The sequence below is a fragment of the Euphorbia lathyris genome, chromosome 9 (genome assembly GCF_963576675.1).
Source record: "Euphorbia lathyris chromosome 9, ddEupLath1.1, whole genome shotgun sequence".
Lineage (NCBI taxonomy): Eukaryota > Viridiplantae > Streptophyta > Magnoliopsida > Malpighiales > Euphorbiaceae > Euphorbia > Euphorbia lathyris.
Window position 1 is genome coordinate 72642618 of NC_088918.1, and position 25402 is coordinate 72668019.

Consider the following 25402-nt stretch of genomic DNA (forward strand, 5'->3'; position numbering starts at 1 on the left):
CAAACAAAGAACCTAAGCTCTCAACCGACAGGCTAAGAACTTCGTTACAAGTAATTTTTTTTTTAATGAAAAGTAGAGTCAAGAATTTTTTTTTTTTTTTTGAGAAAATTCTTTTCAAATTTTTAAGTATCTTGAAATTTAAAAAATGTATTAAATCTGTTATTTTAAAATCAGTTTGTCCATTAAACAATTTTAAGCCTGTTAAAAACAATGATAATATAACGTTCGGAGAAGATCCACCTAAAGAATATCTGACAAGACTCAAACCGAAAAAAAAAATATTGAATTGGGAGTATTACACTTGGTATACCTTATTATGATTGACAAAGTAATCATGATCATAAATTGCTTATTAATTGCTTGATGATAAGGTAATTCTACTTACTGTCCTAAAGAAATTTCAAAGCAGAGTGTATTGTCTCCGCGAGTACGGATTTTTCCGACCCCGTGTGAAACCTTTGCCGCTCACAAAGCCGATACTTATCGACCTACTATGCCACAGAAGTCTCCTTTTTAAGAGCTCCATTTAGCTGCTTTGCAATAGTATTTTCCTTCCCACTAGAAACTTGCTGCTTTCCTGTAATTGAGACCAATACTTCTTCGCTTTCTCCGAGTGAAGGATGTGATCTTCCACTCCCGGAAACCAGACCTCGAAGGATCGTTTTCAGTTCTTTATCCTTCATCAAACCCTCCAATGTCACATGCACACCTGCATATTGAAGGTATACCAGAAATCCGTTTTATTAGCTGGAAATCTAAGAGTCTGTGACCAGCATAGTTAATCACTTACGATATCTCCAGTAATGCTTCGGATTTGTGGGATCATTGATGGTCTCCTCCGTTGCAGGGCGTGTCATGTACTCTTCTTTTAATGCTAACAAATCCTGGTTATCAAATAGGAACACCATATGATATATGACTGATACAACGTTTTGCTCTGAATTTTGGCAATTAAATGGGTGATTGATTGTAATACTACCTGAAGCGGGAAGATTGCCCACATCGATGGAGCTTCAACGTGTTGCCTTATGAAGAAACGTGCAATATCAGGAGTACATTTACTAGATGGCACTATATCAGACCCGACCACAGTCTTGAAGAATTTGCATCTTCTTTCTTCATCTTCTTCCCACCAAGCACGCAAAGTGGAGCAATCATGGCATGATGGAGCACACACCTGAGGAATACATCAACCCAATCCCATTATGTTCACAGAAAGTAAATGAAAATTGCCTCCAGAAACTGAATACAATGATGAGATTCAAATTCCAATTGATTGCATTTTATTCACATCAAAGATTTGAAGGCGGACTAAGTGAATCCCTTGCATATGCCCAGAGGATTTGAACAGCGGAAACAACCTCAGCAAGATTTCACAAGGCCAGAAAAGAGCCCTTTTGTTCCTTCTCTCAGTATGAAAATAGAACAGATGCAGCATGACTATGCAAATACAAGCCTTTAAAAATCAACCATACATTTCCAAAAGAGGAAGCATAAAAGAAAAAGAAAAAAAGAGAGTTAAAAAGCCGTCGGTTATCTCTATTCATGGAATATCAGAATATAAAACCATCGCGGGGGGGAAGGGGGGGGGGGGGGGGGGGGGTGGGGGCAAGCATCCGAAGAGAGAGAACCGATGGGCTATATGTTCACTAGTCCAGGAATACAATTCAGTTTTGACATATCACCCCAATTGGCGTCCTTTTAAAGTGAGGGAGCTCTGAAAGGCACTGGTAGCAGAATGTGACTCTGGAAGATTTCGAATATAAAGAACGGTGATGGAGATTTCAAAAGAGGTGCACTTCAAATTGTTTGTTATGTTCGGAAACTCAAACATATGAGAACCAAAGAAATAATGACTCAAAAAAATTTGTCTAATACTTATTTTCATAAATGGTCTTAGTTTCTATCTATTATATAGTGATTCCATGATAACAAATCAAGCTTATTTCCTCTGGAAAATCTTTTATACTGAACTGGAGAAATACCGAAAGTTTGACATTTGACGATAGCATAATGGTTGTAGATGCATGCAATATTAAATATTTAAAAAAAATGATGCCATTCATACAGCAATAAAGTAAATCCTAAAACCATAGACTCGAAAAAAGTTCAAAACCATTTTCCAGAGAAAAGCCAAATACTGTCATTCAAGGACGTGTCAGCTCAAGAAATGATTTTCCATAACCCCTGCAGCTTATTAATGTATCTACTTTTGAATAATTAATGTTTTCTCTCAAAAGAAAAGAGCTCCTTTCTAGAGGCTACAAAGAATGGTATCATTCATTTTATCCATCAGTAGAGGTCGTGGCTTCCCAATTACATGAATAGCAGCAACATTATTAACATACCTGCTAACAAATTAAGCATAGTAACGAGGACAGTGTATAATAAGACTGGTACTCACTGTCATATAGCTGTATTGAGAAGGAATGCCGAACTCTAGACCAGGTTCACTAGGCATACGTTGAATGCGCAATCCTATCAATCCCAACTCTTGCATAACCTGCATTCAAGGTTAATTCCAGAAATATAAACCAAGTGAACATATATATAAAGTAGGTGGTTTGAGATAACACATGGATTGAATGAACATACAGGGTGAACACAGGCCGGAATGAGTCCCAAGTCTTCTCCACAGGCTAGCATGTCTGATGAATTCAGGAGTGCAGGTAGAGTTTTCATAGCATTTTGCCTCCACAGGTCATCTTGCCGATGGAAATAGTAATCATAGTATAATCTTTTTATGACATTTTTGCTGTAAGGAATAACAACTAGTAAGAAATTACGTATTACAGAGAATCCAGGAAATTAAGAAGGGTTAGAAATAATCAAAGGCAATACTGAACACAAAAAAACATTGATCCAACGAGGATAAACGTTTTACATTCTCTTTACAAAGACAATTTTTACATGACAAGAACATGCTGCCTTTCCTCTCACATGTGTGCATCCTATCATGTGGGATCCATCACATGATAGGACAACACAATTTACTGAGATAGCGTTTGACACGACCAGTTGACATGATTATCATTTTTATGTCATTTATATCATACAGAATTGTGTGAAATATATAGATCACATAACACAATTATGACACGATAACCCGTTTTGACACCCTTAATTCTATCTAATGATAATGCTGCACCAATTAAGCATTTGATATGGGTCCTCCTAAGCTAAGAAAACCAATTTATATAATTTGCATCCAAATTGTATTTTAGAGTTCTGTTTCCATTACACGCACATGCAAAACCAAAGAAAATGTGCAACTTCCAAACAGATTTAATAAAAATAAATATATAAACTGAATAATTTTAGCCATGTGGAGAAAGGGAATGTCATGAAGCGTGACAACACAGGCCCATATTACCATGTCCTGCAAATAACTCAACAAATGGGGCTGCCAGGAATCGAACCCAGGACCACTTGGTCACACTGGCTCTGATACCATGTCATGAAACCGTTTTAGCTAAAAGCTCAAGCTTATAGTTAAAAGTCCATTTCATATTAATAGCTGACAGGGAACAAGAGTAACTTGTCAATTTACTAAGGACTTAATTGCATAGAAATTTAAAATTCAAGACTTTATAGGATATTCAGTCCTTCATGTCTGTACATGTCGACAGTTTGGTGAATTATTTCTTAAATTGACCCAACTTATCAACGTTAGGGGTAAAATTGCTCTTGGCTGCCAACCTTAGGTGTAAAATTGCACCATTTTAGACGTTAGAGGTAAAATTGCTACTGGCTGTAAAGTTAAGGGTATTTTGCACAAGGGTGGCCCGGTCGCACTACGCGTCCCCGCTGAGCGAGGGTCCGGGGAGGGGTCCCACCACAAGGGTGTACTGGGGGCAAGCCTTCCCCTACCAATTTATTTGACAAGAGGCCGCTCCTAAGACTCGAACCCGTGACCTCTTGGTCACACGACAACAACGTTTACCGTTGTGCCACCAATTTAATTTATTTAGAACGAAAATATGCAAAAACAAGACACATGATTTGGCAAACTGGTAGTAGTATCCCAAAACAAGGCTCGCCCTCTCGGTATTTTGCACCTTATCCCAAAACAAATAGACTCATTCAAGATGTTAAAGCACAACAACTGCAGTACCTGTGATCATCCAAATCTTGAAAGCTTGAAGTATCCTCGAGGTTGAAACGAGGATAGAAGCTTCTTGGATCCTCTGGATCTCTAATAAGAACAATATTCTGCAAACATAACTTAACAGATCAAAAGCCTTGTACATGAGAACTAGTTTTGAGAAAAAGCATTTAACTGTCATGACAGTCGTTATAGAAGTGAGGTAAACATTGCAAATTATGTGATTATGAAAACTTCTGCCTAGACCATGTTACCTTCAAAAGATCAAAGAGATTATGGCGTATCTTGTCCTCACTCTCCAACAACATGGACTTCTCAGAAAATGTCTTCAAGTTGGAAGCAATTCTTTTCTCCGTGTTACAGTCCTCCTTGAACTAAAGCATTTTTTAGGAAAAATAAGTCAAAACTATTAGATCTAATATTTCATTGAAAAGAATGTTGTGTGGATTTAACGAAAGATAAATAAACAAACAATCGAAACACAGATTTACGTGGTTCACCAACGTTGTGTTGGCTAGTCCACGGACAGAAGGAGAATAATATTTATTAAGAGGCGGAAAATCAGATTACAAATTAGGTTTACATAATGGAGTATTTATAATACTCAATCTAACCTAATCCGACTTGGAACCCACGATGTCGAATCCAAACAGAAAACCGAAACACAATACTAATCCGAATAGGAAAAAAGATATACCGTTGGGCAGGGGGCGACTCCGCCCCCCGGACCCAGGCCAGGGGGCGCATCGCCCCCTGGACCCCCCAACTCGCTGACCAGGCAGCGAGACCCCGATGCTTCCTTTGGTAGTGTGTTATACTGATTCAAGGCATTACGACAAAGAATAATAATATTAATTTAATAGTAACAACAATAGTAGTACAGATACGAGAATGCAGATGTCAGTCCCATTAAGCAAGGATACAGAAACATTAAATAATGCCCTTAGTCTTAAGCTAGACCAGAACTAGAAAATTTATTCTGAAAATGAAAGGCTGCATTCAACATATAAATACAATTGATAAATTCCAAATGTTGCAAGTCTGGAAGATGAAACATGGTAGTCAAGTGGGTCATGCAAAATATCTAAGTGTGATTTTGCCCATCTATTTTCATTATGAGCTCCTTTTTTATAGTCCTATTGCAGGACATCCTGTAGTTACTATTTCTCAACTCCTTTCCAACTACAAATTGTGATTTCCATATAGAGTGCCAGATCCTCAGATGTAAAAAAACCCAACTCTTTGCTTCACCAGACAGTACAGAGGCAAATCCATTCCTTTCTTGTTGAAAACAATTAACCAGAGCTTCCAAGAAACCTTTGCTAGAAGGGTTTAACCCACCAAAGTATACTTCCAGCTTTCTTTTTGAAAATCTTATATCGTTTTGAACATCGATTTTAATGTACAATCAGATCATATAAGTTCATTTATGAAGCAGAATCAGAATTTATTATTTCTAATACATGGTAATATAGTTAATAAATTAAAATCAAAGTGCAAAATAGTTCTCAGTGTATTGGAACTAAAGAGAAAAAAGTTACACATGGTAATCTGAAAGACCAAGATATGGAGCAAGAAAAACCTCATGCAATTCATGATTCACTGAAAATTAATTAAAATAAAAAATATTGTCCACCAATATATGGTACCACACCTCATAACGGCCCTTCTGATATTCATTCAGAAAATTCGAGGCAATAAGAGTCCATGATGCTCCAAATTTTTCCTGCATTAAAAAGAATACAATAGTTTACTTTAAGGTAATCTCTCAAATTAGATAAGTAGATATTCCTTGGAAGAGTTCAAAACTAAACAAGGAGAAATTAATAACCTGTAAAAATTCCTGCTTTATATATGGACGACTCAAGCGATCAAAATCCCAAATGCCCTCTTTTTCAAGTTCTTCCTACAGAAGTATCATTTTGGTGCTCATTGCTAAATGACCATGAAAAAGAAACTTTCTAGTAGGTATGAGCTGATCCAGTCATGCAGAGCAGTTTAGGTCTTGCTATAAGATTACCTATAGCATGCTGCTTCAGGGTTTTCATATAATTTACTATTTACTCTGTGAAAGAATACTGGAGAAATGCAACTATACCTGACTGAGAGGAATTGATGGTCTAAACTTTCCAATTAGACCAGTCATAGCATGTTCTGGAAGTTCCCAAATTCTGAAGAAGCCTAATATATGGTCAATCCTGTATGCTGTGAAGTATTTGGCCATCTATAATAAGAATCGAAGGAAAAAATTTCTTCAGGGTAGAAGAATCTATTCCAAACTAAATAGTATATTAAATTAAAGCTATAGCTTATAAGTAATACAAACAAGCTAATCACTTGCACAACAATATAAACACCTGTGTTAAACGACCACGCCACCAAGCATAGTTGTCTTTTGACATTTCCTCCCAGTTATAAGTTGGAAAACCCCAATTCTGGCCATTTTTGGCGAAGTAGTCAGGGGGTGCTCCAGTAGATGTGTTCATACGAAATAAATTTGGATAAACCCAAGTATCGACACTGTTTCTGTCAACACCAATTGGTAGATCTCCTTTCAATATCACTCCTTTGTTTCTTGCATATTCTGCTGCTTGTGACAACTGGCAATTCATTTTTTTTTTCCAATAGAAGTGTTGGTTAGTAATCCTGAATACACTACAAGCAAAGCCATTCATTCAAAACTAACCACAAAAATCGTGCACATATAATGGGGAGGTGAACTGAACTTACTTGTGAATGTAAATGAAATTGGACATAATAATGGAAGCAAATTATGTTGTAGTGCAAGCTATCTTTTGAGACAAGTTTCTCAAGCTGCAAAATATCATTAGCTGTTAGCAATTCTGAGAAGAAAAACTAAATAACTCCTTTCTTGCAAATTAAAGATACAAAGGCTTATATTAGTTGAATCAGGTCAATCACAAAGAATTTTCTGTATGTATGGATATATACAGAGAAAGAGAAAATACAAAGAGTTAATCACCTTTTCCTTGGAATAATTAGAGAAACGACCCCATTGACTGTGATCAGATGTTTCAAAGAAGTCCCTCAAAAAACAGAATGCCGCATAGGGTTTTAGCCATTCCTTTCATTGAACAGAAGGCAAGTCAAAACAACAAATGGTGTTCAAAAAAGCATAAAAAAGATTGGTTATGCTCTCAAACTTAGAAGAAAAAAACAACAAAACAAAAACAAAAAAATTCCATAAAGACCTCATTCTCTGAAAAATATTGCTGAAAGGAACTGGAGTTAAGTATCAAATCCTTCTCTTGGGCAAAAACTTTCTTGGCAATCGAAAGTTTAGTAGCCAAAGTAGCTTCATAATCAACATCCTGCAAAAATTCCCAAATTTGAATATAAAAACAAGGCCTTAATCATCCACTTAAATCAAGACAATAGTCCTGCGCTTAAAATTACTTTATGATATTTACATTTATTCACACTGCTTGTTAAGAATCCTACTAGTTCATGGCATCCAAGAGGAGAAATAACTATATTAGAGGTTCAACCTGCATCCTTTCAAGTAGCAGCACAAGCTCTATATATAGATCTAGCCAGATGTTGGCTCATTAGCCGCACAAACATTTCAAACAGAAATTAGATTATTCATTTGCATCCACTTGAAGCAATCAACCTAAAGCTATACAAATGTTCATGCTATTCCTTTTAGCGGAAACTTGTAGCAGAGTTTGCAAGGTTCTACATGTTAAAAGTGATCTTTATACAGCTCTTGATGTGTGTTCTGATAACATAAATCTGGCTATGAGATCTTCTGCACTTTCATCCATAACATTCAACCACAAAAGCAGTCCAATGTTCTCAAGGCTAAAGGGAGTTTTATTCCCGAGCATCCTCCTGCCTGTTAGGTTACAACTTACGATTGTTCTGGCTGGAGTAAGAGAGCTTAAGTGTACATTGAGTATGCAGTGTGCCACATACTAAGTGGAAAGAAATCACAAAGGTGCCATATCAATAAAAACTAGATAAAGAGATTACATATAAAAATGAGGATAGAAAGTGGACAAACATACTAATCCCTACAATTGCTCCTTTGATCGCGCCCTAAAGTTCTTCTATAACAACTAGCTATGTTCACACATGTTCATGTTATAACAGGTCAAACGATTCCACGACTCACTTTCTATCCACTGTAGGTATCTTAACACAGTCCCCTCAAGCCAAGGGTTGGACATCTAAAGCATTAAGTTTGTAAGCTGGACATTGGCAGGTGTCCCAGCATCGGTTTAAGTAGTTGTGCCACTATGTTGAGAAACTTGTTCCTAAAACCATTCCCCAAGAGGCCAAGAGTAGCATGAACTGAAGGAGGAAGGATTGCCCAAGTAGCCCCAAGGCTTAAATAGAACTCACTATCTAGCCAATAGAAAATATCCAACAGTAGGAACCTAGTCATATATTATTCCGTTAATTATTTATCTTAAATTTAATAGCTTTCTTCTTGTTAAAATGCCATTAGTAAGTACCAATTGCCTAATAAACAAAATACATAATATTAGTTTTGCAACTGCATTTAAAAAAAATAAAATAAAAAAGCTACACTAAACACTATCAAAATAGGGGTTAATTACAACCATGGGCACTCAACTTTGCCCTTTACTAACATAAAAGTCCCTTGTAAAAGTAAACGACCTCAAAATAGAAAAAGTCCAAAAATTAAAGTTGTTTAGAATCACATTAAACATGGAAGCTCGCTGTATTCCAAATCACCATTTTCGGAGATTTCTGTCAAAACAACCACTTTCTCTCTCCTAACCAAACAATACCTAAATGACCTCAAAACCAAAAATATCAAGAATTAAAGCTGATTAGAATATCATTCCCATCAACTCTGCAATAGAGGGTTACCTGCTATCAGAGTGGTCAAAGGTTAACACACTTTTATCTTAGTAAAGGGTAAAGTCAGTTAAAGGACTTTTATCTTAGTAAAGGGTAAAGTTGAGAGAGACTTAGGTCCGGTTTTGAAGTTGAGTGACCATCATGTTAGTAATGGAAAAATTGAGTGGCCATGGGTGTAATTTACCCGTCAAAATAGAGAATAATATTAAAAGAATTGAGTTCATGATACTAAACTTCCAACATGTATATAGAACATTTGAACAGAAAACAGAAACTGTAGCTACATTAACATTACTGCACAAAAGGGGCTATATTTTCTATTTGACAGGATCATTTAGGTCTAAAACTATCTGAAGATATTGAGAGAGTTGTGATGTCCCCACTCAGGCTATCAAAGATCCATAAGATGTACCATTATACTGGAGACCAGGTAACAACCGAACACTAGTAAGTGATATAATCCTCTGACTTATTGAGTCACAATACATAGCAACCCTTGCCTATTATATGACTAACTTCTCAGACTCGTGAACAGAGTAAGTTGCATGTTAAACAATCTTAAGAGTTGAGCATAACAATTCATCACATAATTCAAGCTGAAGATTGGTTGATATTGTCAAAGATATGAAATGGGATATGCATGAATTTTTAAGATATAGAGGAAGGTATAGAAGTACATGACAGAAAAAGAGGGGCTTCAGAAGTTAAGGCATGCCAAGAAAAGTCCAATCAATTACAAACATGGAATTTCAGGAATGGGCTGTTGGGCTTTTGGAGACTAATATATATAGGCCCAACTGAAGCGATGGGCCCAACTGCCGCGATTAGGGTTTCGGACGGTTAGGGTTTCTTGAACAGTATAAATGTAACCTCTTTCTCTGTAATCCGTACTTTTTTCATTATAGTGAAATATCCTGGCTTGGTAGTGCCTCCCAGACGTAGTCATTCATATTAAGTGGCGAACTGGGTAAACAATTCTTGTGTGATTGCTTTTGTTTTCGTTTATCGTAATCGTATTTTATTCCTAACATGGGCAAAGCTGGAGAAGGATACTGGAAGTTCATGAAAATAAAGTATTCAGGTTGTATTGAGGAGAAGGCACGATATTAAGATTCTAGATGACATTTTGTTGCAATTTAAAACTCTAATGCACCTAAAACAAGCAGGGTCTCCCCAAAAGTGTAATTCATCAAGACATATTCATAAAGCTAGTTTATGACATAAAGCTATTCCCTCATTCTACCTTACTTCTCAAAAGAATGAATATATAAATAAAAATATGCCTTCAATTTTCTAAGTAAAGAAATGTGAAAAACTACCTTTCCATCCAGTCGCACTTTAGCTTCCTCAATCTCTTTCTGCAAGTAACATAAAATCATAGGAAAGTTGGAAGAATTGAAGTGTAAGCTTCGGTTGATAAAAGAATACAAAGGGTAAAAAAAAAAAGCATAACTTCATGCATGTGTCAAGTAGTGTGTGAAACTACCTTTACATCCTCTTGAAAATTTTCTGTGAGTGCCTGAACTCTTAGGTATAGTGGGTGTAATGCAAAAACAGATAGTGAGCTGCATAAACAAGAAAATCAAGGGAACAAAAATTGTTAAGATAAAGTCAACAAAGTCACAGGACATGTCAAGTAATTTTACTACCTAATAATATGCATAATATGCAATAGAAATGAAGCCACAAAATCATGACGCCAGGTAATTGGCAGTCTAATTTTCATTCAGATTATGAATTAAGTGCAAACCAAACCAACACATAAGTTAGTTGGTCCGATGAGGTTTACAGGGAGTAAAAAGAAGAAATCAAAGCAAGTTTTATATCCCATTTTTCCTTTGTCTTCAAAACTCAACAACACTGTGCCTTGGTTTAAAACTTTAAATTTAAAAGGTTTGGATAGAGTTGTCTTGTATTATACTACCTGTAAGGATATGAATCCCACCACATCCCATTCACAGATGTGTCATTGATAGGCAGAAGCTGAACTAAATGAAACCCGGATTCAACAGCCCAATCAACAAGCAGTTTCAGGTCTAGAAACTCACCAACCCCGAGATCATTTTCTGACCTCACAGAAAACATTGGAATTGCAACACCAGCACCCCGCCAAGGCATTTCCTGAGAGAACAATTTAATCAAGTAAGATAATAGCTAAGAACTTCTTAAAAACACAAATACAAAAATCAAACTCTATAACTCACTCGCATCATGCCATCTGAAAGGAAAATGTATCCTGGTGGATTTTTTGAAGAGTCAATAGAGAGGTCCCGATTTTGACCCGTTTCCAAGGAAACATTTTCTGCCTTGTCATATTTGCAGTATCTATACGTATACAATGTTAAGGAAGAAAGAGAGAGAGAGAAATACCCTATCAATAGCCAAAAAGAAAAAGTTGAGGAACCCTCAAATTATTGAAAATAAAATTCCCAAAAGGATATTTTAATGGAAAATCACTCCTCGGTATCACGGCATCTCCTTGCCAAATTGAGTCACCTGCATAGCTGAGTTTAAGTCCACCCTGGATCTTCCATTGGCCTAATTTAGCAGTGCTTCCAATTACATAAACCTGTATGAATCAAACTTCATAAATAAAAGAAAGTATCAAGGCCAACAAGATTAAAAAAAAACTAAAATATACTATCAGGTATAATTTTCTGTGAAGATAGATGAACCATGTCATTAGGGAGAAGGAATTCTTACACAAGTCTTTTCCTCAATGTTGGGGCAGCAAATTTTGAAATGCACAACAACTGCATCTATTATAATTCACAATTTGCAGAGAAAGATAGAGTAAGAAAACAAACACTAAGGACAAAAGTTAATAATCATAGTGCCAAAATCAGCATTTAGGTATTTATGAAGTTAGTAATTACCTGCATTGTCGCACCTAGTCTGAACTCCTAGAGGTCTTTCTATGTTCAAATTCCTACTTCTGCGAAAGATGACATCTTTGAAGGCACTTGTGAAAGGCATTGCATCACCACCAGTCTAGAAATAATAAACAGACATTTATATCACTATTTAAAATGCATGGAATAGATATAAGAATATCATATCCACCAACGAATGAATCATCAGTTAATAAAATAGGAACTGCACATATTATGGACCTAAACTATAAGAGATGCATCAAACCATAATAAACCAAATCAAGACATGCATAATGTTCATATCATATTCACGAATATCAATCCAAGTAAGGCTCCATGTTTTAAGCTGCCATGATCAATAAAATTAATAAGCATACTCATAAATGCAACCTAGATTTAATGAAAATATGTCTAAATTAATCTTCATATCATATCCCGCATTATGTGCTTTTGCAACTAACAGTGGCATATGTATATGTGATCAATAAAGATATTGTCAATATCCAAATTTCATCAACATGGAAAGAAAAAAAAAGGAATTTTTAGAAACTACATTACAGAATGGTTAAAAATTTACTCAATTCCCAAATCAAAAAATGGTCCTCAAATGAAAGTCAATTAACCAGCAAAACTCCAGTTACATCCTTTTTATATTTTCACAAGAAAAGGTCCACTTCAGCTATTCAAATCTACTGTTTATTGTTGTTGATAGTTGTTTATCGTTTGCTGTTACCGGTAGTTGGTAGAAGTTAATTGATTTGTTCTTCCGAAATAGCGAAAAGCAGAAACCAAACAAATTCTATTAGACTGTTTTGGAGTGAAAAAACAAAAAGGAGTTACGAAAAGGAGAACTAAGTGGACACTATATTATGTAATTAAGACGGGTCCTTGAGATCGATCAGCAACTTGATGGCATAATTGAGAAAGTGGAATCTCAGTCTAACAAGTAAATTAAGAAATAGAGCATCTTCACCTATCACTATCAGTATATTTAAGGACCAGCTTTGTCATTAGAAAGATCCACACCAGCTTTTTCATTAGAAAGTTTCACACGTTTCATACTCTTTTTAATCTACCCCAGGCCCAATGAACACAAATGTCTAAACTGAGGGGAGAAGTTAAAAAGAAGAATACTGATTTCTACAGTTCTACAGACTCCATAACCACTTTAGAATCTCAGAAATAGTAAAATTTAAGATTCCTTATCCAGAACAAATATATTCCAAAGCAAAAGGTAGGAAAAACAATTAGAATAAAGCAAATACAATCCCTAAAGTGAGGAACGAAGGAAAAGAAAAAATAAACAGACCTGCCAAAGATCATGAAACTGAACAGTTTCTCCACCATTTATCCCCTCTGGAAGTAACAATATACGCTTCTTCCCCATCTCCGACCTCAGCACATTTTTCCCATCATCCACCACATAATAATTATACTCGCAAGTAAATCCATTTGGAACAGAAAGATTCCCATACCATATAAGTTCTTCCCCTTCGTGAACAGGGCTCAACAGCAAGCCTTTCTTCACACTCCATGAACCCAGGATTGGTTCAGAACCGCATACAAGCAATCTCTGACCCCAATGAGTGTAATACGGAATCCTAAAACTCACATTCACTGATTTCACAGACTTGCCCTCAGATAACAATCCCAAATCGTTCATTTCTTCCGGAAATTAATCAAAAACCCAGAAGAAACTTCTCCTCGCAATCTAGCAAATTCAGCGTGATTAGTGTTAGTCATAAACATTTAAAACAAAATTAATGGAGATGAGCATTTCTCAGATTGAAAATGAGAAACTAGCAAAACAAATTAAGAGAAACCCATAAATCCAAATAGAAAATTACAAATATTGCAAATTGCAAATTACAAATAGAAAATTGAAGAAAGAAAAATGAAGTTAGATGAGAGAAGTGACCTTTACTTGAAGATAAAGGAGTATTTTCCAGTTTTGGGGGAATGTTATATTATAATAGAGAGAAGTGAATCTGAAAACTGAGATTTGTTTGATTGTGGAAAAGAGAGTTTCATCTGCGCATGAAAATGAAGCAAGTGAAGGAAAATTGATTGTTTATTATGAAAAAGCCATCATCAGACTGATATTTTGATCCGTGAAAGAGAAAAAGCTTTTTGTATTAGATGACAAAATTTGAAGAAGATGAATGAGATGAGCTAGCTCTGAACTTTACAAAACAGATCCTAAAAATCAGTAGCAAAATAGACTTGCCATTTATCAACACGTGTCCGTTACATATATAAATGAATTTTTCAACCGCCAAAACACAAAATTTAACTAATCTTATTCAAATTTTAACACATTTATTAGTTATACAGTAATGTGTAAAAATATTAGTTTGGAGAAATTTTAACTGTTATGTTTTTTTTTTTTATAACTTTTAACTGTTATGTTTAAAATGATATAATTCTCTTTAATCTTAATAGTTGAGAGTTATTTTAAGTTGGATGAATTTCTGATATTATAATATATATATTTTTTATTTTTTATTCTGTTCTATATCAATTAGTTTTAAAAACAATTGTATTTTTTATAATTTAATAATAAAATTAGAGATTAATATTTATAAATTTAGTGAAATATTTGAATTTTTTTATCCAATTTGTACAAATAATATTATATATTTTATTTTATTTTATTAAATTGATGTCTATTCATATGTTTGTGATCCATTATTAATTAGTTATAAAATGACGCACATGTGAAACATATATGACAAGATTCAGAAAACTATTTGATGAATAATTTTTCAAATTTACCTAACTTATTAATATTAAAGATGAAATTATTCTTAACTACTAATATTATGGGTAAAATTACATCATTTTAGATATTAAAAATAAAATATTCCAGACAGGGCCGGCCATAGGCCTAGGCCAAGCCTAGGACCCAAGGCGGTAAGGGGGCTCAAAAATTTTATTAGTTGGGAGCATGTATATAATTGGTAAGACAAACGACTTATAACAACTTGCATAATTGTCTTAATTGTAAGACTTACATTCCCATCCTAAAGCTTTTGTGTTTGAATCCCCCACAAGTTGGAAAAAGCAAATTTTTTTTCCAGTAATAAAAATTATACAAATTCATTTTTTCCATAAATTATCAGGACCGGCCCTGATTCCAAACTGCAAACATTAGGAATATTTTTGCACACCCTGTTTAAGTCATATATTTTGTTTTTTTCCATAATTATAACAAGACAATGAAGTATGGGTACATTGTATTGATAATACATAAAATGAATTACATTTATCAGGTACACATGTCAAAATAGTTGTGTTAACTAAATAAAATAATTTAATTTATTCTTTTTACTGCCATATTATTATTTATAAATTAATCATTTCCAAATTAAATGTTACAATTATTAATTTTATATGAATTGCTCTTTACTCTTTTTTCTTCCCCTTTCATTTTCTTCTCAAGCTTTCTATTACCGTTACCGTCACCGTCTCATTTCCTCCATTCCATTCAGGTTTCCTTAGAGGAGGAAGGAAGAAGTCTTCCTTCTTCCTCCTCCCATTTATGTTTTAGTTTTTGTTTTTTTAGCTTCAGATTTATCTTTCCATATACTTTCTCGAATCTCTTTTCCGCCAGATCTACACCTGTTAACTATACTTTTATCGTTTATTCTTTTTTCGGTCGTAGCAAAAGCGAAAAAGGTTCATCTTGTCCGCAGATCTATAGATCTTCGTGGTTGCAAAAAAATAAAGGACTCAGATCTGAATGTCTGGAAGAGACTAAATGATGAAGAATGGATTACAGCTGTTTTTCAATGGGATTCGACTTACGAGGAGTATATAATTTCTATTTTGTTGTATTTGTACTTTTTATGGGTTTTATTTGCTCTTTGTAGCCTTTTATTGCTCTTTGTAGTCTTTTTCTTGCTATTTGTAGTCTATTTTCTTCCCTTTGTGGATCTTATACTGGCTATTGCATGTATGGATGGGAAGTTTTATTGTGCTGTAATTGTACTTTATGATTCTATGGAATGAAATGTGACATTTTTATAAGAAAAAAAATTATATGAATGGACATAAATTATTTTATTTTATTTTTTATTCAAATAAAAAGAAAGTTTTTAATAATTTTACTTAAAAAATCAATAAGCTTACTAAACTTTAAAAAATAAAAATAATAAAAGCTTAATGCATATTTACATTCTTAAACTTGACAAGTTTTATCTATTAGTACCTGAACTTTTTAAATAACCTCTCATTTATAGTTGGTTTAGAAACTTATCACACACCTATAATTGACATTAAAAACCTATCACACACCTAAAGTTGGCTCATTCGGACCTCCTGCATATAAAATTATTGATCTATCATCTTTGACATATGAGGTGACATACAGAACGAATTAATACATTTTTCTTTTTTCTATAGCATTCATATACGACCTCATGACAACGATTTTGTAGGAAATAGGTTCAAATGAGCCAATTTTAGGTCTATGATAGATTTTTAATGTCAACTATAGGTGTGTTATAGGTTTTTTAATCCAACTATAAATGTGTGATAGGTTATTTAAAAAATTCAGCGTGCCAACAAGCAAAACTTATCAAATTTAAGGATGTAAATATACATTAAACCAATAATAAACTTGGTAAAACAAATCCTAAACTTCGTTAATCATAAATGCAGTTTACCCTTTATTTGACACACATCCCACATCCCAAACTTAACTTATCATAGATATACTGTATGTATCATCTATCCCAAACCTATGATAAATACTATCATCATTTGATACATTATTTTATTACATGGATCACGTGACCTCAACTTATTAAAATCGTAGAGTGAAGATTCAAAACATCTTAAAATTTAGATTTATTAAGCCTATTTCAAAGAGTGTTCATTCAAAATTCATATTAACACTACTGTTGTATATATATTACACAACACAAAACCAATTCCTTAAATTTATTTTTATTTTTTTGGTTATAAAATCCTTACTCTTATATTCCACTTTACTTAAACTTCCCATGATTTTGCTCCATTAAGACACTAATTTATGCTGAAAGAACAGTTTCAAAATCTTAATTTGAAATGTAAGTAAGTAAATAAGAAAATATAACAAAATTCAGAGGCTATACATATATGCTACAGATTGTAGTAAACCAAAATATTTACAGAAACTCTCCTAATTCTTACTTTTCTACTTCTCTATATGAATTGACCCTTTTTTATCATCTCCACTACAGCCTAAATTACACCTGATTCACTACTCCTTAATCTACAATTCACCACATCCTTGGGGCCTGAATCTCATCTTGAATTCTTATTATCAAACCCTGAATCTTGCCGGTCATTCCCTGTGTTGTTTCCTCTGCAACCATGTCCCCTCCCACCATATGGCCTTGGTATACCACTCTGATGACCATCTCGGTTACTGCCATTTTTATACTCCTTTCTCCCTGTAAAAAAGCAACATTCAAAAATCAATTTCACCACTTCGAATAGCTAGGCCCAAAATTCAGTTGGAGGGAGTTGTAGAATATGAAAAGAAAATAGCTGTCACGTATTAAATTCAATTCGGCACGAAACACAGCACATATTGCAGTTGCAGTTTTTTTAACAAAAAAAATGGGTGGATGGTCATGTCAGAAGGTAAAAACACAATCACGAAATAAACCAAAATCTAATGCAAGCACCATCAATCAAAATTAGCAATGAAATTGAGAGTTAAAAGTATTGTGGGAACCAAAATATTATGGCCCTGTTTGGGAATTAGCTGTTAGCTGATTACATTAGCTGTTAGCTGTTAGCTGATTTGACTAGCTGATTTGACTAGCTGTTTGTGTAGACCTGTTTGGTAAAAATTAGCTGATTGATAATAGCGGTTTGTGCAAAAAGACGAATAAGGGCATTAATTTTGGCGCAGGAGAAGAGAGAGACTATATATTAGAGTTAAAGAAGTCCATTAATTTTAATGTTGCAAAACGTTAATTGAAAAAGCTCATTTTAAGAGCTTTTTCTAAATTAGCGTTTTCATCCCAAAATTCTCTTCCAAACCTCTCTCCACCAAACACTCCAATTAGCTGTTTCAGTGGTCAAACCTCTAAAGTTGGTCAAAACCGTTCTTTTTATCCTAAAACGCTCTTTACCAAACAGGGCCTATGTCAAATTCCAGATGAGGAAAAAGGCAAAGAGTACGTGCGCATGGGGTGAATGGGGTGTGTGCATGTGGTCCAAGGTGAGTGTTCCAAATCTTGTACCTGTCCTGGAACTTTGCCCAGAAGACCGAACTCTGTCGAAAGACTGATGCAGTGTATGCCTCTGGAAGTATGCCACAAGCCGATCAATGTCCTCAAACATCCTTTTCCTAAACTTGAATCCCTTAGGATAGAGACCAACAAACTCATGATGTGGATTTGCGCTCCTAATATATGTCAGAATGAACGTGCCTGGATGTTCATGAGAAATTCCAAAAGAATAAAGTATCCTTGTAGGATAGTCTGCTTTCTCAATCCTTAGTTGCTCGTCAATTTCTGCTTTTGTTCCCCGTCTAAACTTGCGATAGCTTAGCATAGACTTCAGATGAGTCACCAAAGGATCAACATAGCGATCCATTACCTTCACATCAAAAACAAAGTTAAATAAATAAAGTAATTCTACTCTGAGACTCCTTTCAGATACATTAGGACAAAAGATAAGATGCTAGAAATCCCTCGCCCAAGAAAGTGTAATAGTGATGATCATTAGAAAGTCTAACCTCATCCAAATCCTCAAAGGTGTCATCCCCAATTTTTAGAGTCTTCCCAATACGAAGTAAACTTGTAATGTCTTTGTGCTCCTTTCCACCTTCAACAATGTCCTTGTGGGCATAAACCCCGTCATAAACTTTAAGAGTCAGTGTTAAGTAAGATGGCCCACGAGAACTAGGACGAATGATGCTTTCCCCAGGATCCTTGTCAGATAAAAACTGTAAAGGAGAACAGTGATGATAATAAAATAATCAGTTGTTATGAACATTAAAAGAAATTTTAATGGAATGAGCAACACTTAATCGAAAATAATATGAGCACAATGCAAAACTTTGATTAAAAGAAAAGATCACAGCAGGATATTGCACATTTAACAACATCAAAAAGCTTATATATTAGGTAATTGATAAAGAGAATTGGTTTAAACTGAATAGTTGCAAAAACCCAAAATTACTTCATTAAAGCCTACTTTTCAATATTGATGTAAACAATACAGCAGAAAACGTCAATTACAATAAAATAACATGCACCAGAAATTTATCATGATTCACGAGTAAATTGCACCGATGGTCAATGAAGTTGGAGTAAGTTTTAAAAAGGCTATTCACACCATTTTGTTTCAAGAAATTCATTGAACTTTTATTTTTATTTCATTAATACCATTCTGACCAATTCAGACAGAAACGTCAACGGAATAGTGACTTTGACAGCCACATTGTAAAGAACGTACTTTTACATACAACATGATAGCCAAAAAAAATAAAAAATACATATTTTGGTTGTCACGTAGCAGATTCAACCAGCTAAATTAAGTAAAATAAAAAATGCAAATTGTTTTTGCCATGCCACTTGTAAATGTTTGTCATTTCCTATTTTTATGGAAACGTCGGCAACGTGGTTATCACATCACTATTCCAATGATTTTTCCATCTGAAATGGCAAGATGACTTTATTGAAATAAAAAGGAAAGTTCAATGACTTCATCGAAACAAAATACTCCCTCTATTTCATTTTAATTGAAGTTTAAGGGTTCTACACAAATATTAAGCAACCTATTAATTAGCTTAAAAAGTAGTTAACAATTATCATATTAGCCTCATGCAATTAATACTTAAATTTCTCTACAAATGTCTTTCCTTTTATCATATGAGGACAAAGTTGGGAAAAACACATTTAATGCTCATTGAGCAGTGTAAATCGTCAAATAAATTGAAGCAAATGTTTTTCTTCAATAGGACAATTATAATGAAACGGAGAGAGTAAAGTCTAGTGACCTTTGTGAAACTTGCCCCAAACTTCAATGACAAGGTCAGAAGTGAAAGGGGAAATGACTTGCAAAGTCTCCTAGGGATCTATTGACATTTTCTCTGTTCAACAAGAAAAAAGTTTACACAAGTTTGCCTTGTCTAGTAAAATGAGCAAACTGTAAACCTCAAGGCTCCATACCTAGCTGTATGAAAGAATATAACTAATAGCCTATGGGTTACTATTTATATGCTGAATGATCTTTGAAAAAATTCTTGATTTCCAGACTAAACCATATAAAATCAAGAATTCAACTCAATTACAACGGAATTATAGTATAATCAAGAAGAAAGAACTAAATACCTCCATCGCTTCATCAGCAGTTATATTCTGAAATCGAGGATGAACAATCATCCTATGCTTCAAATGTTTCTTAGGAAGAGTTTCCTTTGCGTTCTCCAATATACCCGCCTACAATCAAATACAATGAGAGAATTAAACCACCATGAAAGCAAATTATCAACTCTAATCCATGCACACTCACAATTTTAACTACAGACAAGTATGATCCAAGAGTCTCGGCGCTAAGCCCAAACTTGCTTGCAACTTCCCACAGGCCAGCCTTGCTGCAGATGCTATATTGAGATTTCCTTCCGGGCCTCTTATACTGTCGTTCATCCACACCTACCTCACCACCAGGAGGGCAATGCAAATTGAACTTCCATTCACTAGATTCTAACTGCTGTTTGCGGCGTGAAAGGAGCTCATTAACATCACCAAATAGCTCCCGAGCTTCCTGCAAAGATGATGTTGTAACTCCTGGTGCCTGCCACTTTTTTCTCTTCAGTTTCCACGGTCTGCAAATGTTCATATCAATTGGATTTGGAAGAGAGTTTCCATGTAGGACAGAGAAGCATGCAACATGAGCAATGGAAACCATACCTCATTGGAGCTCCACTTTCATCAACCTCTTCATCCACAATAAAATCTGCCATTGCCATATCATCTTCCTCTTCTGCTGGCTCCTCTTCAGCATCATCTTCAAGAGCAACTCCTATAACATTACCATAAGTTATTACTAAACCACGATGTGAAATTTACTAAGATTGATAATATATATATATATATATATGCATGTATATTTAATACATACCTTCATCATCACCAAATAAGGATAGCTTGAGTTTCTCCTCGGCCGTTCGCTCTCCTTTACCAGTTCCATCAACCTCCTCATCAGAAAGCCCAAAGTGGTCCTCACCAGAATCCCTATGAGCTTTTTTCAACCGCTTAAATTTTTTGCTATCCTGAAGTTGACACAGAAAACTCCTTATAACTACAAAGAGCATTTGAACAAAAAAGTAATATCAAAGAGGGATAAAAGATGCAATCTACAACCTTTGGTCTGGGATGATAAGCATTGTTGTCTCGAAGAAGCTCGTAATCATCTTCATCGAGGACATCCTCAGATTCTCTAGAAATGTCAAAAGTAGCATAATTAAAAGCACGAAACCAACTTGTTTAATGGCACATGGCTTTCCATATACCAAAGACAGTCGCATATAGCAAAGAATAAGTAACTCATCATTGTCCTAGAACTGCATTTCATTATGGACCACCCTAAGATTCTCTAGAAATGTAGAAGTAGCATCATTAAGAGCAAAACCCCAATTTTTTAATGGAATGTGGCTTGCAATATACTGAACACCCACATAAGATTTTCTTAGTTCTTCAAAGAAAAAGAAAAACAAAACCTTTTCTTTTTCTTTTTCTTCTTGTGCCTTTCTTCATTACTGTCTGCCCTCTCTTCTTCATCTACTTCTTCCTCAACATCATCTACAATAAAATCATCCTTCTCGTATTCATCTTGTCCTTCTGCAAAAACACATTAGTACATCATATAACCAAGAGAATAATTAATAATAAAGTAAAAGAGAGCAGAAAGGATCTCAGGAAAAGAAAATCCAGTGGCACAACACAATACTATAAATAACCAAAAGATGGATAACACCCACGAAGGCAAAAGAATAAAAAAATATTTAAGTACATAAATGTCATTACAATTCATCAAAAAAACATCTTCAGGTACCCTTGATGCAATTTAGAGCTAGAAAACGAAATCAACAAACCTTCTTCTTCTTCTTCATCAACAGACTCCATCACCTGGTCTTCGAACTCAACCTCATCTGCCAAAACAGTAAATATTCAGATAGAAGACGATTTTTAGGATTTATATGACAAAATAGACATCAATTACCTTCTTCATTTCTCCCCATATCTGATGTTGAACAGATGAAACTTGTAGCCTGAAGATAATTTAGAATTGCACAACATATCATTATCAGCATATAGCATTATCATTTAACATGTACAGGGTCTAACATCTTGAATTAAATTGCACAGCATATTATTATTACATCATGTCATTATAATTATAACAGCATATGATTATCACACAACATATAGCATTATCATTTAAGCATGTACAGGGTCTAACATCTAGAATTAAATTGCAATATCACACAGCATATAGCATTATCATTTAGCATGTACAGAAAACTCGTAATTTACAGAAAGCTTATGTAACCAAACGAAACTTTACTTGGAAATCACTCGGAAATGCTTGGGATGCGATGCGAGATGGAGGAACGACGGCAGTGCGAGATCGGTCGGAAAGGATGGAGTAGCGACCGCGGTGTGAGATCGGTCGGAAAGGATGGAAGAACGATCGTGCAAGGAGATGGAATGCTTGGGATGGAGGAGGAGGAGGACTTCGTTTTTCTTCTTAGGTTTTCTCTCTTTCCTTCAAGAACCCGTGAACGGCAAAAGAAGTATAAGGCAAGAATAACAGGGCTCAGATAAAGATGATGAAGAAGGAGAATAATTACATATACCAGCCTGAGGAGAGGAGGCAGACAGTCGCATAAGGAGAAGAAAAAGCAGGATCAGTTGCAATTGGCGGGAAGGAATAAAAAAAAATTAAACGATTACAGCAATTTATATAACGAGGACAGATAAATCCTGATTAGGATAGGAGTGGGGAATTAAAAGGGATAACTTAGCCTTTATTTGGGAGTTTAGAGGTTAATAAAGACGAGAGTTAAAAATTAATCTTGTTTAGAAATTTATTGGATGTAAATGAGGTTAAATATTTAAACTCGTTTGGAAGTTTAAATATGGAGGGGAATAAATGTTAAATTTACTCTCTGTAGACACAAAAAATTTCAAAAAAGTTTACGTAACTATCATTAACTTCCAATTTGGAGTTTAGAGGAAGTAAACCTTTAACCCTATTAACCTTCATTTACTCTTAAAAAATAACTCTCAAACAAAATTAACTTAATACTTAACCTTTCATTACTCCTATTTACTCTCATTAACCTCCTCCCAAATAAGGGTTTAGCCTTTGACTGAGAGTTTGGAGGTTAACGAAGGTGAGAGTTAAATGAGGTAATGGAAGGGGAAGGGAAGTAACGGAAAGGAAAGTTAAAAATTAACCTTATTTGCGAGTTTATAGAATGTAAATATGTAAGGTTAAATACTTTTGTTTGTGAGTTTAAATATAGAGAAGAATGAAAGTTAAATTTACTATGCAAAGACAAAGAATTTTAAAAAACTTTACGTTATTCTCATTAACCCCTAATTTGGAAGTTAGAGTTTGGAGGTTAGAGAAAGTAAACATTTAACCCCATTAAGCTTCCATTACTTTCATTTACTTCCATTAAACTCCGTCCAAACAAGGGTTTAGTCTTTTCTATCTAACTCTTCTTATCCTAAATCTAATATCTACCCTCTTAGATTTGATGGGATAAAATTCTTATTCCTCTTATTATCTCACTTTCTATTTCATAAACAAACAAGAGATAACTCATTTTAAATTTTTTATTTCTATTCCCATGCTTTTTATCCCCTCAAACAAACGGTCCGATAATACACGGATGTATTCTAATATTTTAGTTATTTTATTAATATAAAATTGTTATATACAATTCATTAGTAATGAATTGTATACTATTTGCAAATTAAATTAATAAAATATAAATAAATAATAATAATATAATTATTTTATTTTTGAAAATATTAAAAAAAATTAACTTTGAATAAGAATTTTCAATCTTGACTTTTTTTTTTTAATTTTAGAAACTCTTAAATGTAATTGATTATAATTGAAAATTAAGCGTGGAAAAATATAAAAGAACCTATAAAAGTAATTGCTCTTAACTTTTATATTGTTATATATCTAAATATAATATAAATGATATTTTATTAAAGTCTTTTTTATCCTACTTTGCAACCAATAACTATTTTGGATTTAATTTTACATTTAAATAATTATTAACTGTGTACTATTATAGAGTCCACAATTTTAACTTTTATTTTCTATTTATCTTTAAAACCGTACCATTCTAAAGAAAATTATATGTTCATAGAGTCAAGTAAATTAAGGTTGACGACTATAAGATAAAAATAACTATTAATAAAGATACATTTATAAATTTTAAATAATGAATTGTTTATATGATATTTTTGGGTTATCAATTAGTGGCTTGCTGTCTAACTCCATTTTGAGAAAGGAAATTTACATACAAATTTAACTATTAATAAAGATACATTTATAAATTTTAAATAATGAATTGTTTATATGATATTTTTAGGTTATCAATAGTGGCTTGCTGTCTAACTCCATTTTGAGAAAGGAAATTTACATACAAATTTAACTATTAATAAAGATACATTTATAAATTTTAAATAGTGAATTGTTTATATGATATTTTTGGATTATTAAAAATGGCTTGCTGTCTAACTCCATTTTGAGAAGGGTAATTTACATACAAATTCACTTTTAAAAAATTATCTACAAATATAAACAAAGAGCAAGAATCTCCCTAAACAAAGAGCAAGAATCTCCCAGTCCTGCAACGCTGGTCAGACCCCAGAAAAGCCGAGCCTGACGGCAGCTGACTAAGGCATAGAAGTCGTCCTCCTTTGATTGCAGGCACGACGAACACATGTTATTGATCGGAACCCTTCAAGCAGATAAAGCGCTCAGCGACGGTAAACAACCAACCAAGGTTCTCCAAATTAGATTTTTTACCTTGGGCGGAACCTGAAGTGCCCACACTGTATCCCAATTAACTCCGATAATTGTCAACGATGGATTATTGCCGTATTTTTCAGACCACGTGTGCTTATACACACTTTTCACACAAAACTTGCCTCTCTTTCCCCGGTACCATTCCCACGCATCAGACACCAGACGATGACTTGGGGGAATCCTTTGTATAAGTTCTGTATCCCGATCCACAAAGATCCCATTGATTAATTCCAAGTTCCACTCCCCCGAAGGCTGTCGGATGTTGTTCACAGTATCCACCTCAAGGCCCGGGAGGTGCGCACTTTCGATAAAAAGGGTGGTCAGGGTCAGGTAGCAAAGGGTCTTCCCAAATATTAATAGACTCCCTTGTCCCAACAACACGTTTAGCTCCAGAAATAACAAGTAACTATACAGCATGTATACTTCTCCATATAAAGCTGGCTGATTACCAAGATCCGCCTCAAGAAAGGAAGAAGAGGGAAAGTACTTAGCCTTATATACCCGT

The 25402-nt window shown here is 34.3% G+C and overlaps 2 protein-coding genes across 3 annotated transcripts; both read right to left on the bottom strand.

Annotated features, from left to right (window-relative positions):
- Positions 1-264: 264 nt before the first annotated feature.
- Positions 265-14016, bottom strand: LOC136206074 (4-alpha-glucanotransferase DPE2). Of its 2 annotated transcripts, none has more exons than XM_065996991.1 (23): positions 13757-14016; positions 13142-13543; positions 11836-11950; positions 11663-11718; positions 11401-11528; positions 11164-11290; positions 10884-11080; positions 10446-10524; positions 10279-10317; positions 7318-7437; positions 7089-7190; positions 6836-6919; positions 6463-6705; positions 6204-6329; positions 5937-6011; positions 5760-5831; positions 4360-4479; positions 4115-4212; positions 2596-2755; positions 2405-2503; positions 980-1177; positions 791-884; positions 265-709 (listed from the first exon to the last, which is right to left on the bottom strand). In XM_065996991.1, exons 2-23 carry the CDS (start codon positions 13493-13495, stop codon positions 492-494), a joined length of 2904 nt encoding a protein of 967 aa, XP_065853063.1. In that variant the 5' UTR covers positions 13496-13543; positions 13757-14016; the 3' UTR covers positions 265-491. The 2 variants fall into 2 exon arrangements, with proteins under 2 accessions (XP_065853063.1, XP_065853062.1); XM_065996990.1 differs by having other exon boundaries at positions 13751-14016.
- A 2928-nt stretch (positions 14017-16944) lies between these two features.
- Positions 16945-22751, bottom strand: LOC136206659 (transcription elongation factor SPT6 homolog). The gene is made up of 12 exons (XM_065997806.1): positions 22405-22751; positions 22060-22108; positions 21932-21988; positions 21557-21677; positions 21201-21276; positions 20959-21109; positions 20748-20859; positions 20350-20662; positions 20169-20276; positions 18569-18778; positions 18072-18429; positions 16945-17270 (listed from the first exon to the last, which is right to left on the bottom strand). Exons 2-12 carry the CDS (start codon positions 22076-22078, stop codon positions 17122-17124), a joined length of 1674 nt encoding a protein of 557 aa, XP_065853878.1. The 5' UTR covers positions 22079-22108; positions 22405-22751; the 3' UTR covers positions 16945-17121.
- Positions 22752-25402: the final 2651 nt, after the last annotated feature.